The 27651-nt window shown below is 39.3% G+C and overlaps 1 protein-coding gene across 3 annotated transcripts in view; it reads right to left on the bottom strand.

The window, feature by feature from the left end:
• Nucleotides 1-27651, bottom strand: part of RAPGEF5 (Rap guanine nucleotide exchange factor 5) — a 159499-nt gene that overhangs the window by 127469 nt on the left and 4379 nt on the right. For 2 of the 3 annotated variants that reach the window (XM_048303609.1, XM_048303617.1), the window contains exons 2-4: nucleotides 3156-3206; nucleotides 1915-2021; nucleotides 763-884 (exon numbers count right to left, since the gene is read on the bottom strand). In XM_048303609.1, coding sequence (XP_048159566.1) covers nucleotides 763-884; nucleotides 1915-2021; nucleotides 3156-3206 — 280 coding nt within the window. Of the gene's footprint in view, nucleotides 1-762; nucleotides 885-1914; nucleotides 2022-3155; nucleotides 3207-4827; nucleotides 4864-27651 lie in introns of those variants that run through there. The other variant, XM_048303627.1, reaches the window with a different exon arrangement.

The following is a 27651-nucleotide window of genomic DNA, read 5'->3' as shown; positions in this document are numbered from 1 at the left end:
TGACCAGACATACTGTCAGTTTAGCTGAAGAAAACCTTAAGGTACACTGCCAGTGTACATATGCAGAGATCTTCCGTAACTCCTCACCTTTTCACAGGACAGAGACTTAGTGTCTAGCACAAACCCCAGGGTAGGGTATGATCTGAGTTGAGCTACCTAAGTAGTCCCAGCCTCAAGGTAAAATCCATCAGATATCCAGAGGCTGGTTACCAGTGTAATTATCACCAACCACATTAGCTGGACCAAATCCCTCAGTTTGGTGGAGGAGGTAGGGACAGCAGGCTAGAACCTGGCCTCACCACCATCTCAAGGAGCTGGATCTTCTTTCAATCCATTGTAATTAAAAATTATGGAAAACAGAGACAAAACAAAAATCATTAATAGCTACAGAAGTCATCTGGTGAAGCCATGATCTGCAGTGACTAAAGAGCTGCTATCTTGTGAGAAACCTAAAATAGCTTGTGGGGAAAAAAAAAGGCTGGAAAAGGCGCACATTCTGTCTGGAACTTGATAATAGGCAATTACAGTTGCAAAAGCAAAAGGAAAGAAATTGCCAAAAACAAGGGATTGCTCTTTCGTATTTATGAAATGAAAGGTCACAGAGGTAAAATTCCCAAAAGGATAGTAAAATAAACAACTGACAAGAAAATTGGATAAATCTGTGCTTTTTTTCTTTCCCTCCTCCCATCAAAAACAGGACTCCTGTCCTATGCAGGAGAAAGTGATAGCCTTCCTCACACTGGAAGTACTGTCAAGACTGACCTGACAATATTATGCCCATATCCAGGAGAAGCTGCCACACTCCAACTGCTGTAGATCTGCACTTGACAAAAGGGCACTGCTCCAAAAGCCAGTCTACGAGTTCTGATCCAACACAGCTTCTCCTGAAAATAAGCAAAACTTCACTTCTTAAACTACAGTAATGTTAAAACATTCTTTTATAATAAAGAGCTATTTTTTAAAGCTATCAAAATTCAACCTTTTTGTTCAGCAGAGCAAACTCTTTGTCTCAATTGCTAATTTTTGTAAACCTATTCGTTTCAAGGGAAGAAATTACATTGGCAAGCCTCAGGGGACACCTTTAGCTACAATGAGGGAACTTATGTCAGATGAGCAAGTTCCCTTACATACCTGATTCATGTAGCATACTTTGCAATATATAGCATTTTTATCAATTTGTGCTGCCTACAGTTCATCCAAAGGTGCATAAGAGATCTAAATGTCATAAATGAAATCCAGCTTTTAGCCTCAGGATTTTATTTCCTTTCTGAGCATAGGCATAATCAGTACAGCTAAACAATACGTGCAAGACCTTTAATGCTGCTCTAGGATGTAGTTAATCTTTCATATTATTGGTAAATCTATATATTTAAATAACAATAAATAAAAAGTAGTGGATTTTTCTTAAACACAGGTGCAAAAGAATGATGCTGTAACAGAGAGCTGCACGTTTTGGTATAATTGGAAACAGGAGGAAGCATTTATGCTACAATGCAACACAAATGGAAAATCACTTCATTACAGAAATATTCCATAAATTACATGCAAAAATCATTGTGTCACTAAATCTTGGAATCCAATTAAGCTCTTTTATAACTCCAAACCAGGGCTGAAATTAATACTCTTTCTTTTCAACAAAATAACTGACAAACACTATTGTATATGAAAATCATAAGCAATTGAATTAATGGATGTACAATCAGGCCACTGCTCCTTTCTGGCAACTGACATAGTAATGTAAGAACAGATATTAAGATACATGAGACTTTAAAGAATTTTTTTAAGAAAATATTTTCAATTCTTAGTGACATACACAGAACCTCTCACACAGAATATACTCTCTTGTCAAATCAGGGCATAGATAAATCTAAATAAAACTCATAAAGTTGATTAAAACAAATTATTTTGATTTACCTGCAAATGCCAGTAAGGTATACCCTGTCTTTAATTAGGTCAGAAGCTTGTAGAGTAAAAATATTCCTGAGAGCTCTCCCAGCACAGGAAGAACTTTCTCCATAAATCTGAATGAAAAGAGAAATTGAAAACTGTGACAAACAGGGATTTATTCCTGCTGTAGTAAATTGCCTTGCCACTGTCCGTTCCCTCCCTCTGAGCAATGGCTTCGTCCCATAAATAACAAGCAAGCACTCAAAGTCTCATAGGAAATGCACCCCAGCTTCTGCCAGTTGTATCATGGATTGCAGGTGCCCCATGAGCTGGGCTGGTTTTAAATTTGCTGCCCTAGAAAAGGAGAGTTTTTACTGTCCATCAGCTTTGCCTTTGAACAACAGACAAGTTAAATGAAAACCCATGTTATCCTAGCAAAGCAGAGACATATTAACCATTGCAAAAACACACAGATACAGTTTAAAATAAATATAATTTCCTATGTATTTGAGCTAAATAATTTATTTCAAGCCTAATACACACTGGAAGACTATTTCATAGTCTTTTGTTTTTGTTCAGAACCTTCAGAGGTTTCCTGTGATAGCTGTAGATCACTTCATCCATGCATTGCCAGGATATGGTCTTTCAGAATGGACAAACCTCTGATTTCCCCACACCTGACTTCTACCTTGCACCTCAAGGCTGTAGTTGTGTCTATCAAAATAGAACCCAACTCAGTCTTCCATAAAACTATATTCCATCCAGATCTTGTGTACCACTCCTTACTGAAGAGTTTACTTTGGGCTTCTCTTGTGATGTTTCCTCACTGTCCCAGCAAAACACACCAAGTGACACAAGTTACTAACTTGAAAGGAAAACAATGCTGTTTGGTTTCATCTTTTTGTTTGTTTGCCCGTTATGTTTAGGAATCTTTTGAGGCATATAGAATAGTTCTGAGACAGCAAAGTCTTGTGGCATGCAAAGCAGAGTTCTCAAGTGCTGTAAAAGTAAGCTGAACAGTGGTAATAATTTAAGTGACTGGGAAGCAAGTGCACATTGGAATTAGCAACAATTCAGTTTGCAAACTCAGTAATAGAAAGACGTGATTTGTAGCACACACACACAAAATGATAATTCCTTAACTGGATTTAACTGCAGGTCACATTCACAAGTGTCTTCAAAGCTATGATTAAGAGGTTGAACCGAAGCAAAAACATTCCTACTATGTTGTTTGATGAAATGGAAGTAAAAAGAAGCTTCACAAGTACCTTATTTGAAGGCGTTTCCAAATAGGGATTTGAGATTCTTCTGGACAGGGTCTGTAAGGTAATTTGGGAGACTGTTAGTTTTGTTAGGGTTTTTGTATGGAAAAAAACCAAAAAAGTAGCTGCAATCTAGTCTTTTAGCTATTGAAATCTACATAAAAACAATTTATCAAATAATCTGAATAATCTAACTCATGTCTCCAAATAATGACTGTTTTACATAGGAAAAAGGTTTGATAAACTCAGTTCTGTGTTGTTTATTGCATTTATTCTTGATCTGGAAAAGTAGATGAACAATGAGATGGCAAAGCCTATAGATAATACACAATTATTTGGCTCAGGAAAGATCAAAAATGACAGTGAAGAATCTCAAGATAAACCTAAAAAATGCTGGGTGAAAAGACAGTATCATGATGAGCTCAACATTGAAACCAGCATGTACTAGAGGGAGAAAATGTAATTACACATACTTTTAAAGCAAAGTTTATGAATTCAGTGAAGACACCTCAGGGTCACAGAACCCTTCTCAAGGAAGACCACTCTTCTAAATTAAATTCTTAACTGTAGTTAAAAGAAATTAGGATAAATAGTGAATAAAATGGCGACCAGCGGGGAGGTAATGAATATAGATCAGTGTTATCTCTGCTGTGCCACATATTGCACTGGTAACAGTGTCTGAAAAAATGAATGCTCCAGTGTTAGAGGGGATTCATAAAAGTAGTCAGAATAATAAAGGATTTGGATACATTTTAATAGGAGAAAAGACAGAAAAGGCTGTGACTATTTACCTTACAAAGGAGAGATTACAAGAAACATAATGCAATTATACAAAATGGCACAAAGAAAAGACAGACTTTCTGTGCTCTGCTTTACATTACATGAGAATTACTGATCACTCAATGAAATTAGAGAGGAATCATACTTCAGGAGACAGAAAGGAAAACCACAAATATGTCTTCACAGCAGGGAAATGCAAATGCCAAAATCTTACCACTGATCAATAAAGAATGTGATTTAAAATTATAAAATTCACAGTGAACCAGAACTCTGAAAGGCAAAGACAGGATAAACATCTCCATAAGAATCAGGTTACCCCACTTTTACTCACCATGATCCTCCCATACCTTGTAATTATTAAAAGACAAGATATTGTCTATGCTGATGCTTACTTGCAACTTCTATCTTACTATAAGCCACACAAGACACAAATAAACACTGCCTAAAATAAACCTGGAAGTTGAAAAGAAGATGTTGTGCAGGTGCACTGGCACTACAACAGGAATATCATGTGGTGCTCCCTCACATTATTCCAACTTGTAAGCAGCATAATTAATTTCTTGCTTTGAGAGGGATCCAATTCTCACTTGGTATATTGCAATCATAAAAATCCCCCATCCTTCACACCCTGTAAGAACTACAGAATCCATATTTCAGTAACACCACCTGCTTTTTCCTCCCTGTATTCTTGCTACTGTGTTTTTAGAAAGGGAAGGGATGAGGAACCACAGAAGCATCTATCGCTGTTTACCCTTCCATGTTCATCACGAACCTTAATGTAGTTCCATGCAAAACAGTAGCTCCATATGGAAATACTGTAACATATAAGCCTTATTTCCCTCTCCCATACCCAACAAAGATGCTGTAAGAGCGCAACACTGCCTCAGATCCCACTCACCCTTCCTAGCTGGCACGTCATTAACACCTCGCTTCTGCAGCAGCCCTACATACCACCACTTCTCTTGGTTTCTGTCCAAGCCTTTCATCCCACAAGCCTCACTCACTGCAGCAGCACAGTCAAAGTTTATACATCGATTTCCTTGCTCCCTGCTCCTTTCCCAGGCTGGCGCTGACAGAGGACAGGGAGGCTCACTCAGGAAGAATACTGGTACTGCAGCGTGCACTTACATAACAGCGTAAAATGAAACTCAGCAAAAAGGACAAATTTGGTTGCCTTCTACAAGGGGCTTTCAGTGCTGATGGACAAGAGAAGAGAGATGGACATCATCTACCTGGACTTGTGCAAAACATTTCATACTATCCCACACATATCCTTGTCACTAACATGGAGAGACATGGCTTTGACAGACGGACCACTCGGTGGATAAGGAAATGCACACACTCAAAGAGTTGTGGTCAACCGTTTGATGGCTGCGTGGAGATCAGTGATGAGTGATGTCCCTCTGGAACCATACTATTGAACATCCTCATGTTAACGTGGGAACATGGACAGTGGGATTGAGTGCACCCTCAGCAAGTCTGGGGATGACAAGTTGAGTGGTGTGACTGATACTCTAGAGGGAAGGGATTCCATCCAGAGAGACAGGCTTGAGAGCTGGGCCTGTGCAGTCCTCATGTATTTCAATAAGGCCAAGTGTTAGGTCTTGTGCCTGGGTTGGGATAATCCTAAACATGGACACAGGCTGGGTGATGAGTGGATTGAAAGCAGCCCTGTGGAAAAGGACTTGGGGGTGTTGGTGGATGAAAAACTGGACACGATCCAACTGTATCCTGGGCTGCATCAAAAGAAGGAGGACCAGCAGGTTGAGGGAGGTGATTCTACACCTCTACTGCACTGTTGTGAGACCCCACCTGCAGTACTGCATCCAAATGTCAGCTTCCCAGCATAATAAAGACAGGGATCTGTTGGAGTAAGTCTAGAGAAGGGCCACTAAGTCGATCACAAGAATGGAGCAACTCTCCCATGGAGACAGGCTCAGAGAGTTGGAATTGTTCAGCCTGGAGAAAAGAAGGCTCCAGGGAGATCTTGTAGTATCTTCCAGTATCTAAAGGGGGCCTACAGAAGGGACATAGGGGGACTCTTTGTCAGGGAGTGTAGTGAAAGGACAGCAGGTAATCATTTTGAACTGAAACAGGGTAGATTTAGATTAGATATTAGGAAGAAATTCCAAGGAGTCTGCAAAAGGTGTCTGATGCTGAAAACCAGGAGAGAAAAAAACCCCAAATTTCTAGTTTATCCTTCAGACCACAAAGTTCTAGCTCTGGTGCAGAGAAGAGAGGAGGAATTCACAGCCCTGAAATGGGAGGAGGGAGGACAGGACAATGGCTTTTCAGTGGCAGCCTGAACCCATATCAACTTGGAGCAAACATGAAACACTGGAGGGATCATGAGATTACATTTAGCTTGCCACACAGGAACCTAACCACCCAAAATTCTAAAAACGTAAGAAAATAGAAACTGGATGGGAGAAAACAAAACAAAAGTGGAAGTGGCTTTCTGGAATAGAAAAAATGGTCTTTCATGTTGATGCTAGTGCAGCCTGTGTAATGTTGAAACACTCATTGCAGTTAGGCTGAAATTGATACAGAAACTTAGGATTTTATGTCCTAGCTGCCATGATAGATCCTGTTTTCTTTTCTTTTTTTTTTTAACTTGCCTCACTAAATATTTAGGTACTGAGCACAACTTTGTTCAGCAGACTCTGCTTTGGCTGTTGGGGACAAACTGGGCTGTAAATGGTCCAGCCTATCTTTAAAGACTCCAAATTTTGGGTGGCTCTCCCTGAAGATAGCTGGTAAACGTAGGCTGCTCCCCCCAAATTATTTTGACACACACACGGATTGAAAATACATTTGCAAACCACTCTAAGAATAAGCCCAAATTTTTTAATTAATTAATTAATTTGCTTTTTAAAGCAAATTAATTCACCATCTAGCAAACAGCTCATCTCTCATGAAAACTACCTTGGAACAGTTATTGATGCCCATGCCAAGTACTGCTTTCCAGCTACAGCCACCCTGGCACCCCATGTGCCTCTCCACCAGCTTGAGGAGAAGCTTTGCCAAACCACATGTCAGGGAGAGGACCAGGCTATGGCAGCACGTGTGGTCCTGGTACAGAAGACCATATGTGTGGGAGATCCAGAGCACTGGGTGTCCTCCAGAAGGGCTGCCCCATCATACATGGATAGGTGTGCATAGGTGGCTTCATCTTCCCTGCTGGGGACGCAGGAAGAAAGAGGCAGAGAGCAGTCCTGCGGGCTGGATGATCCAGAGCCTGAACTATGAACGTGGCACAGGGATGGCACCGTCCTAGCTTGGGGACACAACCTGCATGTGACAGGAGAGGACAGCTGGGCCAGGAGGCCCATAGAAGGTTTTGGAATAGGACTGCTAGTATCCAAATCTGAATACACCACAGATAATTTAGTCTGAAATTGGGAAAAATTATAAAGGAGTTTACTGCGGTATTTAAAATCACTAAAATCGCAGGGAGTAGAGTAATGATGTGAAAAGAATGGGAGGATTAAAATAAAGTGACCAGCAAGTAATTGAAACATCCAGAAGGAAATATTTCTCTACAATCTATATGATCAGTTTATAGAACTATAAGTCAAAGAATTAAATATGCCAGGTAGGTTTTTAGAAGCAGAGGCTAATTCAATGACTAATACTACATGCAAGGTCTATACCTAAGTTTAAGTTAGTATTGCTTGAACTGTACAGTTGTTTTTAAAACAAACTGAGAATTTCTGACATTATTTAAAGTTAAGCATGCAAAGATATTGATGATAATATTTTAATATGTCAGCACAAACTGATTTTTTTAGACGTTTGGAAAGAAATTCCCCCACAACATACTGCACAACAAAGTATACTAATGGTTCCACTGGAAAGAACAGGTTGTATCTTACTGTAAGATGCTGACTTAGTTCCTTCCTTTGGAGAGTATTGAACCGGTTCCACTACAGCAACTCCCTGTGCATTTACTACAACCTGGTTAATGTTTTATTCAAGGACTAATGGTACTACAGAGCACGGGTTTAGTCGTATCTTTTGGAGATTCATCTGAATTTTCTCCTCATTTTTAGACCTGGGATTTTGCTTTGGCCACGTCTCAGTTTGGGAGAATGACTTGCCTACAAGTTGCTTGTGCTTCGCCTCCTGCCCAAGCTGTTCCAACAACTGCTGATATTTCTGCCATTGCCAGCACTGCAGTCACAGTAGCATCAGCAATGCTCCATACATCTGCTAGCAATTTAATCACTATCATGCTCAGAAAGAAACAAAGCAAGAGTGCTTCAAGCTCCAGTTCAAGTGCTTTCCTCAGCTGGGATTTAGTGCAGTGGTAGCAGCCAGCAACCTGTCTACACTAGAAGTCACACTGTAACACCTCAAAAGAGGCTATAGAAATTGTAGGAAAATAATAATTTCAAATATGGAACAGAAATGTTTTGCCTTTCTTCTAAGAGCTTCTGATATTCATGTGCAGTTAGCAAGAAAAAAAATTGACAAAAATGGGAAGGAAGAATTTCTTTTTTAGTCAAGATTACTCCTGTTACTAAATCTTTTAGAGTGGGATTTATTTTAAAACTAACAGAAATGAGGAAAGGCCATGATTCATCTTCTCCAATATATTGTCCAAGTTTCCACTCCAGATTTTTCAAATATCTAGGTCTTTAACTGGTTGTGTTTCCAAAATATGAGCATAATATTCTGTGCTTAGGAGTTTGCAATGTGCAATCAAATTCTACCTGTTTTCAGTTTACAACCCACTCATCGATATTTTTCTGTTTGATCAGAGCTTGATTTGCAAACATGCCCATGCTCAACTCCATACTGCTGAGCAGTTCTAGAAACATTTTTGTTATATACAAATATAGCAAAACAATTGTTCATAGTTTCAGGGCACTGTCACTATGTCCCTAAAGAATTTAGTATAGCACTTGTGCATTTCAAACTGGATTACTCAATATACTTAAAATTAAGCAAATGCTTCGATGTTGTTATTCCCTAAATATAAATAGCCTGAACAAAAAATCATCTCATTTTGAAATGCACATGGCATAGCACAGACTACCTCGTAATGAGATCATTTCTATTCCCTGACAGGGGAATTTCTGCAACTACTCAACACCTGAATCCTAAATTGGCTAATGTGACCACAAAGGAAATTATATATTCAGACACATATCCAACAGGAATTTAAGCATCCAAACCTAAAATACACTTTCACAAGTACTCATGCTGGAAACTTCTCACATTCCAACTATGAGAGCATATGGAAAAAGATCACAAATAAAGCTAAATACAAATTCACTCTCAAAAACAATCATCTGCTTTTACTTTTCCTTCCAATGATCATTCAGCTGTAAGAATACAGTGGCTCAGGAAAAATTTTTAAAATCCACCAGAGGTATTTACTTAATTTCCCTCAGGCTTCTCTCCCACTCCACAAACAAATCAAAAAGTAATTATTTTTGTCTCAACCAGATTTTGTTCTCCCATTATGAACCCTGACAATGACAATGCCAATGCCACAGAGCAACAGAAACCACTGCAACTGTCACACCTGACAGAAAGCTGTAGGGGGTTTTTATCAAAAATATTTGCTGGAGTTGCCAAAAGCAAGCAGCTACAATAATTAGAGAGTTTCCACTCTAGCCCTGATCTGAACACAGATCCTGAAACAAAGCTGGGCTGTACCTGCCTGGCACACCCTCCTCAACCTGCAACACAAGAAGGCAGTAATTTTTGCAGGAGTAAATGCTCATTTATTCCCAGTGCTTACTCGTGCCAAGCAAGGAATGGGGGAAGGGAGCAAAAAATTACTGAACAATATGACTTATCATTTTGCCACCTTTGAATTTTTTGCATTTGACATCACTTGCTACTGTCTAAATGATAGGTGTTTTAAGCAGAAGTAAGACATGGGTCTTGTGTTTAGTAGATGAAATGCTAGTGCTGTTTGAAGGTGGCTGGATATAGGGAGTGTTGTCATGAATCCCAATCCGTTTCCATGTGGCAACAGATTTTTTCTTGTTGCTAAGGCACAGCAAGCAGAGTTGGTTGGGAAGCTAGCTGACTTTCAGAGGATATCATTCATATGAAATCGTAGAATATGCCTGACTTTCTGCCAAATAATATTCGTAACAAACAACCTTCCCCCACTGCTCCTCTTGAAATCCACTGGCAGAATTCACGGGTAATGAAGAACAACCAATGTGACAGTTCTCTGCATTAATATTTATTTAAGATTAAATATACAACCCTTTATAAAGGATCTTTTTTATAAAGGAAAGATTTTCTCCTGATCATCTTAAACTTCATATACTTAGGTGTAGCATAAAAAGGTCAAAAAGCTGTAAAAAGAAAAATCTTTCTTTTTATTGAATTCAGCAGAGCTTGCAATTTAGGGCTCCCAGATGAGCCTGAAGAGCTCTCTGGGGAAACCCAAATGGGTCATTAATGAAAGAAAAACAAGGAGGTATTGTCATCTGTTTTCTGTATAGAAAGAACTTAAAAAATAAGTTATTTCATGAAGGGGAAATCCACAACTCAAGGTTCATTCTCACTTCCCCCAAAAACAGAAAGGGATGTGAGAAGAAAACGGATGCTCTTTATAAAGACAAGTAGAGCTCTTTATGTTTAAAGACTTATTTCTGAGTCAGCGACAGTTAGGAAAGTCATGCATTTAGAAGCATTTCTCTATTTTCCAGTACCTAGCAAACTAAATATGGCTGAATGGGTCTGTGCTTCAAACACAACTAATTTTTACTTAATCTGGCATAAACCATTCACTTTTAAAGTCTCTGGAGCCCAGCAAGGAGTGTAATTTAGTGTCCAAGAGCAAAATTTATTTGCAATGCCCTTTTCTTTGCCCAAAAGGAGTTAAGAATAGAAAAGAGTATCATAGAAGACAATATGGCAGGGTTGGCTGGTTTCTCTTCTCCCTCTTCCTCAGTCCTACCATGCCGAAAAGACCAGGGTAAACCTAGCTTCAGGAAGGTACCAACACAGGCTCCTCCATCTGTATCCTGTGCCTCAAATAAAGCTGCAGCACTCTGACACCTACCCGGATCGAGAGAAAGGGAGAAGTGGTAAGCTGGCAGAAGGGGATGCCTCGGTTAGGAACTTTATGTTACCAGAGAAAGGAGACAGCCACCCTCCTGCTAATGATGAGTTCCATGATCAGATTAAAGTACCCTAAAATGAGGCTGCTAAGAAGCAGGTTGTGTCCTCTCTACACCTGTTCCCACCACTCTTCTCCTTTGTGCTTCCACACGTCTGTGAAGCCGTGTCCTGAACCAAGCTGAAGGACCAATGGCTTTGAATTGGCTCATTAAACAGAGCTTCATTTCAACAGCGATGGTTTCCCTTGGTGGGGTCACTGGGGAGCCACACAAACACGGTCCCGGCACGGCGAGCAGCAGGGGCACAGGCGAAGGCTGTGGGATGTGGAGGGAGGCAGGAAGGGACAGCTGTACTCAGAGGAAGCACTTGTTTATGCTAAATTAAAGCTATCCAAGGAATGATGGCATAAAACATGCCTAATAAAACCTTTTTATGTTGACAGAGCAGTGTCTCTACTCTGTCAACATAAAAAGGAAGTTAACCATGCTCACAAAAAATGACAATACAAAATTCAAGGGCATCAGCAATGGGGACCTTCACTTCTGGTTCCATGTTCATGTAAGTGCATCAGCTGAAGCAAAATGCAATTCCCATCTCATCTACAACTGTAGACTGCATGGTCATAGTTTATAAAACAGGAACAGAGTTTAAACAAGATTTCCCTTTCTTATAAAGAGAGAATGGACGTTTTCAACTCATATGCTAATACAATGTTTGCAATGAGAGTTCATTAAATATGAAAAGAAAGAATCAGAATTTTACTGCTTTTTATCATGCTTTATATAACATTAAAATATGCAGAGTACACTTCATTGTCTATTCCTGTTCCTTCGTTAACTAAATTTTATTGCAGCATTTGTGCTCTAGTTTGCCAGTTCGGCCATACATTTCCTAATGCTACCTTACAAAATTCCCTGTGCATTTCACTCTTCCTGGCTGTCAGCAACATTTCACAGGAAAGCAGTATCCTCCCTTTTTTCCAGTACAAAATAGGCACTGAACAGACTGTTACCATAAAGATTTAGCAATATTGTTGTACTTATATTTCTTTAAAACTTAGCACCAAATAAATGCAGTAGATGGTCGTTGTCATCTACCACTGTGTCCCTAGTCACCAGCAGCTGGTTTGGTTTTGATCTGGAGGACAGCATATAAGAGCAGATGGGTAGGGGGGTTTAGTAATTGTTAAAATTTTGTGTAACAGCTAATATTTCTAATGATGCAAGTTGCAATTTGATAGTACATTATTTGGAGCTTTCAAAAGAATGTTCACTGGATATTTCACACTACAATTAAAACAATGTTCCCAGTGACAGGTTACCATTTATTTTCAGATAAATCAAAATGAAGACACCAACAAAACAGTTAAAAGAGAGATGAGGAGAAGGAAAACGCAGATTGTCTGCATACTTAAAAGCTTTTCAAAGTACCTCTGTTGACATGTTTCTTATGTTGCCAGCAAAATACCTTCTCACGACACATTTCCAAATGAAAAAAAAAAAAAGCAAGCAGCATGGCACATCTACTTAGCAAAGGCATTCTGAAAGCCAGGCAGCCTGACTTACAACATGCATTAGTAAAAAGAAATTTATGAGGAAATTGTGTGTCAAACACAAGCATAAATGCTCAGGTTGTAAAATCTTCTTCCTGGAGTTTTTGTAACTTCCCCAGACAGGGTCCTGCACAATTTCTCTGGCTTTGAATTTTGTCCTGAACAGAGCAGGGGTTGGATCAATCAATCTCCTGGAGTTCCCTTAGCACCCAAGCAATTTTGTAATTGTCTCCTGTTCCATCACCCCCAGACAATTTAATTCTGCTAGTCCAGCCAGCTGCACCAGGCATGGGAGATAAAGTCTATGGAGCTTCAGGGCAACCAGAAGTATGTTTCTAGATGCATTCTGTGTTTAAAAAAAGGCTCTTAAAATCACGTATTTTCATGTTAGCCTTCCACCAAAACTTTTCCCCATCACATTACCCAGTGTGCCAGGTCTCAATTGCTGACATACCCCAGCTGTCAACATCACTGCAGATGTGCCAGAACTTGGCCTTCAGCAAGCCACATTTTTCAGAGATAAAATATAATAAAAATTTTAAAGCAGACAATCAATTAAGTGATTCATCTCACCTGTCACTACCAACCACCCACCACGTAGGTGTAAGTTCAAACGTTCCCTCTCTGGTGTCAGGCAAAACCAGCATGGCTGGGTACTTGGTTTTTGCCAGCATAGGTTCAGGAGCCTTCTTACGAGCTGCCCCCATAACCCAGCTGCAAGGATTCTCACCTCTGCCACAAGAATTCTAGCAAACAGCGGAAGGGCAAAAATATCCAATATTGCTGCAGCTATTTCAGTGAATGCAGATGCAGGAACAAAACCCCAGCTATTAGGAAATATTCAGCAAATCAGCTGTGAACGATGACAACAAACAGCTAAAAATGTCAATACAGAGTGCATATATTATTGAATAAGAAAATCCATTAAAATCTTAATTCATTCAGAAGCAATTAGTAATTAAAGAAATAGTTATATAGTTTTCAATAACTAAAGTACATTTAATGTTTCAAGTAAAAAAAGACAAAGTTAAAATTCAGTGTTCTGATTATGATTTATGAAAATACTTCCCAAAAAAATTGCATTAGTTTACTCTTTGAAAAATGCCTTCCTGGCAACTTTTTAAAATTTTCTTTTAATAGGCTGCACACAGGTTGTCCATGAATGGGCTCACAAGTGCACAAAGGTAGGTTTTTAATGTCCCTATTATTTAACGTCCCTGCTCCCAGAGAGCCCTGCTTTTACCACTGCCTGCACAAGACGTAGGTCACCTAGTAATTTCCCAAACCTTTTTCCTACTAGGAGAGCACAGTTACTCCTTTCTGGTACAAAATATTGAAATTATTTTCTCTGTGTTTCTGAGAAACTGATTTTCTGATTTCGTAGAGACCAAGTGGCCCACTGGGAAAAGCACCAGACTGTTCAGTGTACCTCAGTTTGATTCCTGAACATGGTGTGGCCAAAACCTTCAGCAAGTCATTTCCCTTCCCATGCAATGAGGATGACCATGAGCACTCTCTGAAAGCACTTTGAGACCCACTGGTAAAAATCTGCTATCAGCTAAGGGCCAGAAGCCCACAAGCACTCTTCCATGTACCCAGGGCAGCCCCACTCTAAGTACCTATCAGACATTTAGAATGCAACAAATCTAGACTGAAACTGCTGACTTCTGCTTTTCTTGCTTCTGAGGTTTTCCGAGAGCAGGAGTAGCCTTGAGGGTGGGTGAACAAGCTCTGCTTAAAGAAGTTTGCATTAGAGCCTGAACAGTTTGAGAATCTGCAGTGCTGTGGTTTGTATTGGCAGCGTTCCGTTACGTGACCTCTTGGGAACAATAATAATTTCACTGACGGTAGCTCTTGGCACAAGCCAGTGCCAGCCTACTATGAACCAGAGAGTGGGAGTTCTTAACCACTTCCAGAAGAACAGCTGTAATTTTAATTGTAAAGCTTAACTGCTTTAGTTTCATGAAGCAGTCAAGGCCTCACTGTACAGAGAGTTAAAAAGCACTCAATACACAAAGAAAGAATAAAGCTTTCCCTTAGATCACACAAGCAATTTTTTGGCAAAATAGATCAGGAACTCCTCATCTGCTCTTGGCAAAGCCTCAGAAATATTTGGAACTCTGCTACTAGCACCTTCAAACCGTCTGCAGAGTGAGATTGTACTAACTCTGATAACCTTACAAATATTTAGTCTGGCCATTAAAGCAGGAACATATGAAAACTCAAGTGCAATCCACTCCAAAGGGAGGTTTGTCACCTCTGAGATGGGGAGGGACCTAGAAAGAAGGCTGTTCAAAAGTCTCTGCCAGTGTAGCAGAAACCACTGCCTGCCTATCATTCGGTCCAGACTGCTTGGCACATAGAGCAACATGGGAAGTAGTGTGCAATAACCATTAGATATGGAGTAAGATTAGAACATGGAGACTCTAGAATATATGACCAACCACTAAAAGCTGCTTAGGTAAATTTAGCTTTCACCAGATTGAGAAGTTACAGAATCAGAAAATATATTATATGCAAGACACAGATAAGTTTTTTGTACTTCTTTTTGCCTCAGTAAAACTGCTCAAGTGCCAAGTAGCTTAGAGATAGAAATTTTACTTTAGTAAAAAAATTTAGTATGATAAAATCAAAACCAAATAATATAAATGACCTATCATGTGCAAATTAAGCTCATAAGAAAGTAAAAGACATGCTCAGCACCCCCACGAGGTCACAGATACAGTTCAGGCACCTTAAGACAGGAACCTCCTTCATGAACATAGGTTTAAGAAAGGAACACAGCCTTTCAAGTCAGGCAAGACTTCCACCCTAATGAGGCAGATTTCCTTAATTATATTCTTTATCCTTAAATTTAGTTACCTGCCTTTCTTCTGATATATATCTTTATTTTCATTCTTTATTCATATAAACAACTGTTTGCACACATTTGATATTACTAGCACGTAGATATATCAGGTTTATGCCGTATTATTTTGAATTTGCATGCTACAGATTTACTCACACTAAATTTAATTAAGTCTACAAGTCCTTCTTCCTACTGCTGTAGGAAGTTTGATCCCTATGTGGAAGGCTGGGTTTTCTTTATCTCTTGAGATTTTCCAGCTGGTACCAGGGAATTTTCTCTTTTCAACCTCCAGTTTTGAAAGCTAGGGCCTTGGTCCAACAATAGACTTTTGAAAATATCATGAATAGAAACTGTCCTATTAGGGTTCTCTGCATTTATAATTTATATTTAAGACAGCATGGGCTTTCAGAAGTGATCCCTGCACCTCTCCCCAGGTTTAGAATATGTTCAGATATTCGGCCAAAGTCAGTTTAAGCAAAAAGCCACAGAATTTGACAAGATACTATGCTCTGAGATGACAACCCCACTCAAATTCATAGAAAAAGAATGTATTAAACTATGTTGCACTAAACCTTTTGTGGAGAAAGTACCTATGAAAAAACTGGTTTAGGCAGCCTAACTAAACAAACAAACAAACAACTCTTGCTTCAGTTTGTCCCATATCAGTCCCTTGTCCCCCATGACATCAATAACTTCCCTCCGGCAAAACTAGATCTGGCATTTAAAGCAGAAAGTTCCTATCCCTTTGTTCCATTTTTTTATGCTTTACAAAGAATTTAAATTACTTATAAGACATATTTTTTCCCTATAAAAGAAAGACACTACTCCATAAACAGAAAAAAACCCCTCACAATTTGAGAGTCAAAGGATTAGAAGATTTTTCTACTTTTTACATCTGATTAAATTATTTGAATTAATTAACCTTTAATTACATTTGCAACTATTATCTAGTTTTCCATCCCAACAGAAGTCCCACCATATGATATCCTAGTCAATCTTATACTCAAAGGCATATGCAAAAGAAAAAAAAAGCTCGAGTCTAAATTAGCATGAAAAACATGTGTGCAGTGGAAAAAAGTCCACAGAATTACAGCAGAGCAGGGATCTGAAGTGAATTGTATGTTATGAAACTGAACACACATGTCTGTGTAAGGTGTGTCTCTTGACAAAGAGGTTGAACCCTTTCAACAAGATCTCTGTACATCAAGTGCTGTAAGGAAAAATTACTCCTCCAGAGGAACTGTTGTTTTAAACTGTTGTCTTTTGGCTTGAAAGTTGCGGATGACTTTTTCAAGGCTGTTTCAAAATATACATGAGGCAGTATCCACAGCCTGCACCTGCAGAATCTGAGATATGCACCCAGGAGAGCACCTCATCCCTCACTGAAGACAGCAGCAGTAACACTGTAACTATTTTTAAAGAAACACTCATTAGAACACGTAAGAGAGAAGCAGAAGGACACAATGTGAATAGAAGGTTGCTTATCAGTTGTGTGAACGGAGCATACAAAAGGAAAGCAGAATAGCCTCTGCATTACTCACAGACGAAGTACAGATGAGTGTATCCTGAACAGAGCAACCTCAAAGAGCCAGCAGAACCGTCTGCTGATGCCGTAGCACAATCAGAGGAAAGGACTCACACACACATCACTGCCTTTCCACAGGGTCATGTTTCCACCTCCTGAGGACAGCCAGGCCTGGCAGCCAGTGCTAGGAACATTACACTTGGAGGAGCTTCTGACTGCCAGACTAAGGAGCAGCTCATGCATTCCGTGCGCTACTTGAAGCTGCACCCTTCTTGCCCTACCACACACACACACACACCAGTGTCCAGGACTCCTCAGGCTCCTCCTTTATGTATCCATGGAAAGCAACAGCATAGAACAGAGCCACCTTCTTCTGCTTCAGCACGTTGAGTTTTTATCCCATGATCCTTGAAGGAGTGCTTTGTCCCGTGGGAATAAAAGGAGGTAAAGAGTGACCACATTTTTTCAGGCCTAGGGGCAAAGAGAATTAACTCTCTTATTCTTTAATATTCTGCATCATAGCCAAAGCTTGAAACATTGATCACTTCAATATGCTGCTACTCTCCTTCCACTTACCCACTGTATCCTAGTTACCAGCCTACTCAGTTTTAAAAGTCACTAATAAATATCATTTTAAGTCAGCAAATGTTTTCTGACCTACGCAAAGCAGGAGGTGGGAGAGATGGGGAACTGCTGTCTTGAAAAGTTGGTTCAAGTAATATGCACACGGAAAATGCCAATTTGATAGAGAATTTAGATTGAAATCAGGGAAGAAAAATTATCTAAAACATTAATACAGGGCATTATTCCCCCCACAGTGACTGATCTGTCAGAGAGGAGCAGAGATGCTCTATCTGTGTTTCCATGAACACCAACTAAAAGCAAGATGTCCGTGACATCCTAATAGACTGCTGGGATGCTCAGGTTACTCTCATCAATTCACCAAAGCAGATTGGGCAGCCTGGATGTCCTACCAAAGTAGGTAGTTCCTGTTCCAACATCTTCACCATGACAATCTTGATCACTAATTCTGCAGTAAGAACACGCCACCCATGGGTTAAACTGTGGCCCTAGAGCAGACTGATGGCAAATCACCACTCACTGTAAGAGACCTTCATTTTGAGATGCACTGTCTTCAAAAAACAGTTGATGCTCACCCCCATCACCTTGCTCACTGCTCCATCCTTTCCCAACACTGTTTTTTTAGAGGTGACTTCAAACCACTCTTAACTCATTGCAACGACCACCACAGACCACAAGGGCTTCACCCATTTTATCCAAACCAGCCTAAGCCTAAGGGGTCACTATTTGGTCACTTCTCAAGCACCAGAAATAACTGTACCAAAATTAAAAGGAGCTTACAAACCTTTTTGGTATGTAGATACACACACACACAGACTTCTTCAAAACGCACAGCATTCAAAAAAAGATTAACAGAAAAATTTCACCTCTGTCTAATCTATTTTCTTCTTTTTCTTTATGCAATGCCATAATGTCTGTTGTGGAAACTGGACACACCAGCAGAAGTGAAGAGGGCCTCTAGGACATTATTCCTGGTCACTAAACCCTCACATTGGAATTCACCTCCCTGCTCCCTCCATCAGGATAGGATGAAAAGATCAGATGGGTTCATGAACAACACAGCAATGAGAATGGGAACACTCTCGGGTTTGGAAGATTACATGGGAGGTTTGTTTGCATGTTTTTAGCATGCCTCATGCTTGTTGACATTTTTAACCTCTTCACTTGTGCCAAGAGATAACAATGACTAACTTAGGAGGGAAAAAGTCATGGTATAAAGAAACAAACATACACATACTGAAGCTGGAGTTGGCTCAGGCTGAAAAGAAGATGACTCACAGACCCTCAGCATTTAGCTTTGTTTCTAAAAGTCAGATAACACCAAGAACTGCTAAAGCAAGGGATAAAGATGCAGTCTGCTTTCTTGCTTAACTCAAAAAAAAAAAAAAAATCTTTCCAATATTAGAAGTTTCACAAAATTTACCATTAGCTTTTCAGTAACCAGGGACAGTTTTTAACATGAAATTGTCGTCTCTGGATAGTTTCTTTGGAATTATTGTTATTTACAGAATGGACAAATGTAATGTTTCCTTATCCACTCCCACCATCCTGCCATAAATTTTCCTGTAACATGTTTTGCTATTAATAAACAACTGAAGTAGGTATTTTTCTTCAGCAATAATAAATGGTTTCTCAAAGAGCCTAAATTTGTATTGTTTTTAATCAGAGCATAACTCTGATTTAATAGCTGTGTTGCTCTGTTAGCTACACTTTCTGCTTAAATGCAAAAGACCACTCACTACAAGGAGTTCGTCTCTGTTTTTAATGAAGTGCCCTACAAGAATAGAGAACAAATGCCTGCAATGTGACATTATTCAAAAGCCTTTGTTGGTTTACCTTTTAGATAGGTTTGCTCCTAATAGCAGTTTTTCCATAAAGTTGCCAAAGCAGAAAAATAAATTCTTTTCAAAAGAACAAAACAGGCACTTTTTCTCCCTGGTCTTTCTTCTTTGATGTATCAGAGCAGTAGCTTCTTCTGAACAACTTATTCTCCACTCCATCACTAGAGCTTTTAAAGAAAATACTGACAGGAGCAGAGTCAAGAGATACTTTTGTAGATCTCTGCTCAGAGGTTATTTGACAAAGTTGTTGGTTACCAGTCTGTGGAAAGCCTTCCTAACACTTGTACACCCACCAAACAGGAGCTTCACTGGTCATGAATATATACTCTTACATTCCTTAGAAGAACAGCAATGCCTTTGACAGAGTATGTTGCAACAAAGTCAAGACTGACGTGCTATCAGCTGCTTTTCTTGTATATTCAGAGACCACCAGCAATACTCTACAGCTTCAGCAAGGATAGTATGGACTCACCCTAACCCAGAAGACTCCTCAAAGGAGGCTAAAGCCATCTTTCATGTGTAGCCAAAACATTGTAGTTGATCAAGAAACAGAGAAGTAATGAAGGACAAGAACAGGATTAAACAGACTGTTTTCATTGCGAAAAGGAAAATACAAAGATGCCCCAACATTGTGTCCTAGGCTGGATGCTGTTTCATGAAACATATTTATGATGTCAGCATCAAGATAAGCAAATTTTGCTCATACAATTTTGGTTAGTCACAATCAGAAGCCTATAAACAACTTCAAATAGACCTAGTCAAGGTAGGCAAGTAAACAGTGCTAAATTGTGTTTATCCACATCAAACACAACAAAAAAATGGTGACAATTTATATAGCTTTAAATTAACTGTATCAGCTGAAAGAAAGCAACCTGAATGACTGTGAAGACATTTTGTGGGAAGAGCTAATCAGTGGCCCCAGGAGCTCTGAAAAGATAGCACATTGTTAGGATGAAAATCCTACATGATGGAGAGAGGAAGGAAATTGCATGATTTATATAAAACAGCAGTGCAGTCTCATCTAGAATATTGCATTCAGCACAAGCCATCACTAGTTCAAAGGGACACTGCAGAACCAGATCGAGTTCAAAACAAGGTAACAAAAATGATTACAGCATGGAAGGAGTCATCTAGAGAGACTGGAATTGCGTGCTTGAAAAACAGCTGTAAAAAAGAATAAGAAGTTAAATGTACAGAAGCTGGAAGTTCCCTGCCTCATAGGAACAGAGGAAGGGTCACTGAAATTAAAGGTAGAATACTCAAAACTGATAAAAAATAAATGTTTTCATCAAAAAGAGAATAAAACACAACTTAGTTTTCCTTCCCGTGTAAAGTCATTATCACCAAACCCCACAGAGAAGCTTTGTAAATTTGTGTTCCAAGATGAGTCTGAATGTAAAACACTATCCAGATTAATTCAATACTGGATTTGTAGATGCACGACATGAAAAGCTGGAACTAAAATGGTTAATGTTAACAAGCCCCCAGCATCAGAGTATAAACTGACTATTTGAAATTAGAAAAAAAAAACAAAAACAAACCAAAACCAGTGTGGGAGGCAGGCTATACAATATTTGCCCACAAGAAGCATTATATTTATGGTTAAAACTGTTACCTGTTAGACTAACCTTAAAACTTATGGATACAGGACTGGTTGAACCACCATCTTGAGCCACTACAACATGCTTTTATCTACTGTAGGTTCCTCTGAAATAATTGCTTTGGGTTTTTTTAATAAAACCTCTACCAGTATAATGTAAATATTTTTTGCCACACTGAATTGTGAATGATCAAATTATAAATGGAACTCTTTAAGCAGGCCTTCAGATAAATTCTCAGTTTATGCATATATCTGAATGGAAAAAAACCAAGAGACATCACTCCTGCTATTCAGCTTGGACACTCACCAATATTAATGCATGTCCTGGCAACCTAAGAGACCTATTGATTTGCAGCCATTCATTCAAGTGCAGTGAAAGCCATAATTAGATAAATGCTTTGGTAATACTAATCTGAAACTCATTTGTTTTGTGACTGTCTGTTTAATGAGATAAAACAAGAAATTAAATAGCTGCTGAATGTTCCTCTTTGCATCCTTCAGCATAGTAGTAAAAATATAAATAAAGAGGTATTAATTTGACTACCATTATTATTTTTTGCATTTTGTTGCAGCAATTGCTGTCAAAGGCAATTACAAAGATGCTATTTATAAAATTACAGTACTCTAACAGGCTGAACATTTTTGTCCATCTCTTTCATACATGTGGAATAAAGAGAATAGGTCTTTTAATCATTTGCAAACACTCTTTGAGCTGACAAAGTATAACTTTAAGATGGTATGCATAGTATAAGTTTTTCAAGTATCAAAACTCCAACTTTAACATGATTATGCCATTCTTTGTGAATGGAAATTAAACTCTGTTTAAGTTTTCAAAAGCATTTATAACAGTTAAATCTAACAGGATTATTAATTATTGTGTCCTAAATAATTTTTTCCCAACACAATGCAAGGAGGACTACTTTAAAGACTACTTTAAAGTATTCCCACACACAAATCAGTGCTAGCACTGACAGATGTTACAGTTTATCCTGCTCAAGTCAAAACACACTTAAGCTTGGGATAGGTTGTGTCCTCCCCTTTCTTCTTTGACAGCTAACTACTAGATCCTGCATCTGTTCCTTTAGGGCTTGGATCTCCCATGGTCTTCCTTAACAAACATCACACAACTCAGTTTGTCCTGCAACACAGATTCAGCAGCAGACTCACAGCCCACACCCCCAGATTTATTTTTCCTGCCAAGAGGCTTCAGGCACTGCAGAAATGGCAAACCACAACAAAGCACTGGATTGTACATGAGCTGAGATCCCGAGCAGATCTAAGGGATACTTTTGTCTCATTCCTACAGCCACCCAATAAACAACAGCTTTGCAACTTTCAAAGCTAACCATGTGTGTGCATTGTTTTTCTCCACTTCCTTCCGTATTTTAAAAATCATTTGATGTATCACTGAACTGCATTTACCTATGGGATGAAATGGAGCATCTGCTCAGCAGTGTGCAGTAGCAGTCTATGACAGCAAATGATTACCACATCCATTTGAAATTACAGAGTGTTTCAGGACCACTGGGTCTAGCTCTCTTAGTGAGAACTTGGCCAGAAAACCACAATTAAATGCTTATCATCTTAAAAAATTTATAAACAAACCCCAAACACCTGCTCTCTCTCCCTCCCCCAAGCCACATCATAAAGTCTTGATGTTCACAAGTGGTCTGGACCTCAATTTTCTGTTGGGGTTTTTCTGTGGGATTTGGGTCCTTTTTTATTCATTTGCTATTTCAATACTGACCTACAAATTGCATACTATCATGAAGGGCATGGTTTGACATATATTTCTTCCACCAGTGGTATCATTTCAAGCAGCCACTGCTCCATGCTTGGTGCCACTCATTCCACAGTCAGAGTGCTGGTGCTGACACATGCATGACCTGTGGAGGGGCTCAGGAGGGGCAGCTGCAGGAGAAGCTATCACAATAAAACACACACACAGATAAAATGCACCCCGCAATTAAACAAAAGACTGCTGGAGAGGCTCTGAACTATTTATTTCCTTACTGCTCTAACTCATATAGCCCATGTATGTCTCAGTTACATAAAGGCTTGAGTATGAGGGAAAGAAAGGCAGCCTCCTAACCAACAAGGAAAAAAAAGTTGCATTCCTCACAATCAGTATTTTAAAAAAGGAAAAGTAGAAATCATCTGGCATTTTAAGATTTAATGGGTTCATTCAGTTCTAAAACTGAAGGCAGAAGATCATTACAGATGCTATGAATACACATCTACTGGTATTTATAGAGATTGAAGGGCTTTTTTCTCCTTCAATCAGCAGAATATTTTCTTTTTGCACTGTAAAAAAGTATATTGACTTTTAATCAGTTAGACTGCTGTGTCTCTCTGCAGGAAAATATCTTTCAAAAAGGAATTAATCAGAGGAAATTGTATACCATAGGATTTAAATTATTAAATTAATAATTGACTCTAGCTTAATACAATGTTCGTAAGAAGATCATTTTACAAGGTCAGACTAACCCAAACCAAACAATAAGTTAACTGAGATAAAAGACATAGTGACAATTATGAATAGCTACTGTGTTTTATACCTAGCATTTGCAAATATTCACATCCTGCTTCCATGGCTTTTAACTTCAGAGCCCAAATGACTTCTTTTTTATCCTTAAACTCATGCCAGAAGCACAGGTATAACAACTAATGTTTAAATAAAAAGGTGTCATGGATAAAGTTTATACACCAGATACCAAAAAGCAAACTAAAATATGCCACTGAAAGGGATCCATTCACATGAACCCTACATGATCTGCAAAGCAGCCTGATTTGGGGGAAAAGAGTGTTTAGGAGCAGAGCAGTGGATGGCCCCACTAACCAGCCCTGAAAGACTGCAGAAGAACAGGGCACTCTTGCTCTGCCCAGAGGAACAAGGTGTCCCATTTGATTTCCAGCCTGACAGCACCATTGAGCCCAAACCAACATGAAGGCTCTATTTCTAAGCATCAATATGAACCCTTATCAGGAGATGGCTCATGTCCATCTCACAAGGAGATGACTGTGTGACCAGACCTGCAGCATCTGGGTGCCTGGTGATCAGGCACAGAAATGCAGCCAGACCCATCAGAGGGCTCAAGTGCTTTAGCAGAGCCAGACCAAGAGTCTACATCCTGAACCATCGCTTCATACATTGGCTGCTACACCCAGCACCTGCCTGGGGCGAGCAGAAACCATGGTTGGGAAGGAGCACTTCATCTGGAACTGAACAAGCAAATTATACAGTATAAATATAAAGTTATATAAAGCATAAGTTACGTAGTATAAAGAACAAGGACCTTCCTTTCCTACATGTGAAATATTATTTTAATTGTTATATAGTTAGAATAAATCTGTCTTATTACAATGGTTTATGTGACTTAGGTTGAAAAGTTGGCATATTCTGCTTTCCTTTTTTTTTCTTTTCTCCTTTTGAAAAGCTATCACTGTCTATTTTCAGCATTTTCATCAGCATAAAAATGCACAGCTTGTTTTGCAATTTCTTCACAGCGCAAATGGAATCCAAACCACTGGGGACACACAAGTAACAACAGCTGAATACAAATCTTAACGGAGTTTGTCATAATTGTACAGTATGGTGTTGTTCATTCATCCTGGCAGCTGGGAAATCTAGTGTGAATTAACCAATAATACAGGTTTGCAACCAAGCGAATTAAAGTATACAATTCCACTAAGTGAATTTTGTTTATTTCCCTGTAAGTATATAACTAAGGGGACAATCAGCTCACATTTAAATCAAGACTTTCAACAGGATGTAACACTAGCAGAAGTTTTGCAAATACGCAAATTTTACTTCCAGTGGAGTTGATCTTATTTCCTACAGGGACTTCCTTGATAGGTTTCCAAGCCATGCACAGCAGTACCACATCTGAGGATCTGTATCCCTTAGAAAAGGGAGCAAAAACAAAAGTGAAACCAGTGAGAGCCTTGTCCAGCCAGAATTACAAAACACATACAGGGCTGATCAAGATTTGCTTCTGCAATCCTTAACTGAAGGCTTTATTTCCAACACAAGACAATAGGCACTTAAAGACTGAGCACAGGCAAAATGAGTTCAAGGTATTTTCAGCTGGAGCTCAATTTGCAGCATGAGAAAGTGGTTACAGTCAAGTCTGGTTTATGGTAGGCAGGTCAAAGAGAGGCTTATCAGGATGTGCTCTGGACCAAAACAGAGAAAGGAAACAGAACCTCTCCCATAGTTTAAAGCAAGCTGCTGCATTTTTGATGTGTCAAGGAATCCATGTCAATTTTATGCAGCTTCTGTGAACACAAGCCACATGATGGCACCTATTCCCCATGTGTTGGCAGCGTCACCAGCTAGTGCTGCATCTGGACTTTCCCAGGGATGCTAGAAAACAGCTGAGATGTCAGTCCAGGAATTGCCAGCCTCACTCCCAGTGCCAGTATAAGACCACAGACAGTGGGCATCATCCTGTCAATCAGGCTAATCCCCAACCTCAGGAAGAAAAATAGCTTTGCATTCTGCAAAACTTACTAGGTTACTTCCTAGGGCAGAAGTGTGGGTTTACTTTCCACTTCATTCAACTGTAGTTAATCAAATCCAGGCATAATTTCTCAGATGTCATAACACATGGGCTAATTAAGAAGTATTCTCAATTTAGTAATTCACTCAAGACTGACGATGAAACAAATTATTATGCAAATAAACACACGAGACACTGAAATTCCCCATCAGCTACCATGGTCACTGTTGCTAAAGCTATTTTATCCATTGCTCAATATTTCATGTGTCTCCAATCAGAGACCTGACAAGTTTAAGGATACTATATGTGATATGTGAAAGACAATTACCTTAATCGAATACATTTAGCAGGAATACATAATAACCCTGATTACAATAGGAAAAATTAAGACTACTTAGCACAAGTATTTTTAGCCACATAATAGCTGCTAAAGTGATGGGGGTATTAAGTTACTGAGTAGAACTTCTGTGGCAGACTTGAAAGCAAAATGTCACCAATATCAATCAGTCAACTTCGACAATACTTCTGACAATAAAACTTCCAACCCACTGAGTCAATCCAGCACTTTTGTGTGCTGATTTCAGCCAGTACAGCATCTACACAAAATATCACTGCATCTTTTTAATGCAGAAGAAATGTCAAAATTAAAGTCTCTATAGTATATATAAACAGAGGTACTGGAGAAATTATTCTGATTTTTTTTTCTTCTCATTAATAACACTGGTAAAAGGAGCATAAAGTTGCTAATGAAATGTGTTGATGGCACAAAATTGGAGGTATTGTCAAAACCCATGTAAACAGAATGGCATACTGGAAGATTAGGAGCCTTCAAGAACTGTAATATTAGGAAAAGAGTGTAATTCAGCAGCATGAAATACAAGGTCACTCAGGCACCATGAAGATGAGAAGCTGCTGACAAGGATATGGACTGCAATAAATGTCAGGCATTTGCAAGAGGATTATCTGGGTACCAGGCAGATCTATATGCTCGGCTCAGTCAAAACCTATCAACCACCACCATGATGTAGCCATGGAAAAAAGGACTGTAAATTCCAAGTGTTTCCAGCAGCCAATTTCTAATGTCCTGGGAAAACCTCATCGACAACACTATAGTCTCCCCAGCTGCCAAATGAATTGATTAGAGAATAGCTACTTGAATGGCATAAGCAACTGAAAGCTCCTAACAGGAGATGAAGAAAAGTTTAGCAGAATGTAGGTTGAGAGGATCTGATACTTCATTTAATTAAAACAGATTGCATATAGTTTGATTTTTTTCCTCTGCCAAAGAGGAGTTGTCTCCAACAGCATGACAACTGCTAGTGCCAGAATATATGATAGATACCCCTAATACACTCCAACCCTCCAGCTATTTTCAGCTCGGGAACCTTCTGTGCCTGATGAGGATTATGCATCCTCAATACATTTCTCTTCCATGAACTTCTCCAGACTCACCCTGAACTCATGTAGACTTTTAGCAGCTGTGCCCAAACTGCTGTGGTTTATTTTAAACCTGGAACCCTGCAGTCAGTTTACATCCTGACAAACATACAGCAAAGTAGCTGCTCAAAACAAAGTAAGGTGAAGACAGTCTGAGAAAATCTGCCTGGCCAAAGACCCCTAGGAACCTCACGGAAGTAATTACAAGGTCTCAGAAGAGAAAACAGTCATGGTATCTCTCCAACTTTGATCAAGCCGAAAGGTACATCCCATGATGAAGGTTTCTACAGACCAGCAGGATCTTTCACAATATCAGAGTATTGAGGTTTGACAACATGACATTCAAAAGGTTTTCCAGATCCACTACTGTGATAAAGAGCAACACTGATGCTCACATCTAACAGTATTTATCTGTGTGTAAATATGAACCGAGAAAGCAGAAGAGGTGATTAAAAAGGTGTGTACAAGAAAATTCCTCCTCCTTCTGAGCAGTTGCTTGCTCTCTTAGGAGCAGCATTAGCTCCATTAGAGTGAAACTGAATGTGGTGGAAAGGAGTTTTGGCATGATGGAGAGGCCTGCAAGACCTCTCTGCTGGTGCTTCCAGAGGCACAGAACTGTATTTCATCACTAGTCACAAGGGAAAAGGGAAGAGAAGAAGATACCTTTAACAGGCAGCAGGAAGAGCAGCAAAGACAGTTCATAAGCAAAGTACTCGTGCTTACTACATGTACACTCAACA

The sequence above is a fragment of the Corvus hawaiiensis genome, chromosome 1 (genome assembly GCF_020740725.1).
Source record: "Corvus hawaiiensis isolate bCorHaw1 chromosome 1, bCorHaw1.pri.cur, whole genome shotgun sequence".
NCBI lineage: Eukaryota > Metazoa > Chordata > Aves > Passeriformes > Corvidae > Corvus > Corvus hawaiiensis.
Note: the sequence above shows the minus strand (reverse complement) of the source record. Positions and strands in the feature narration are given on the sequence as shown.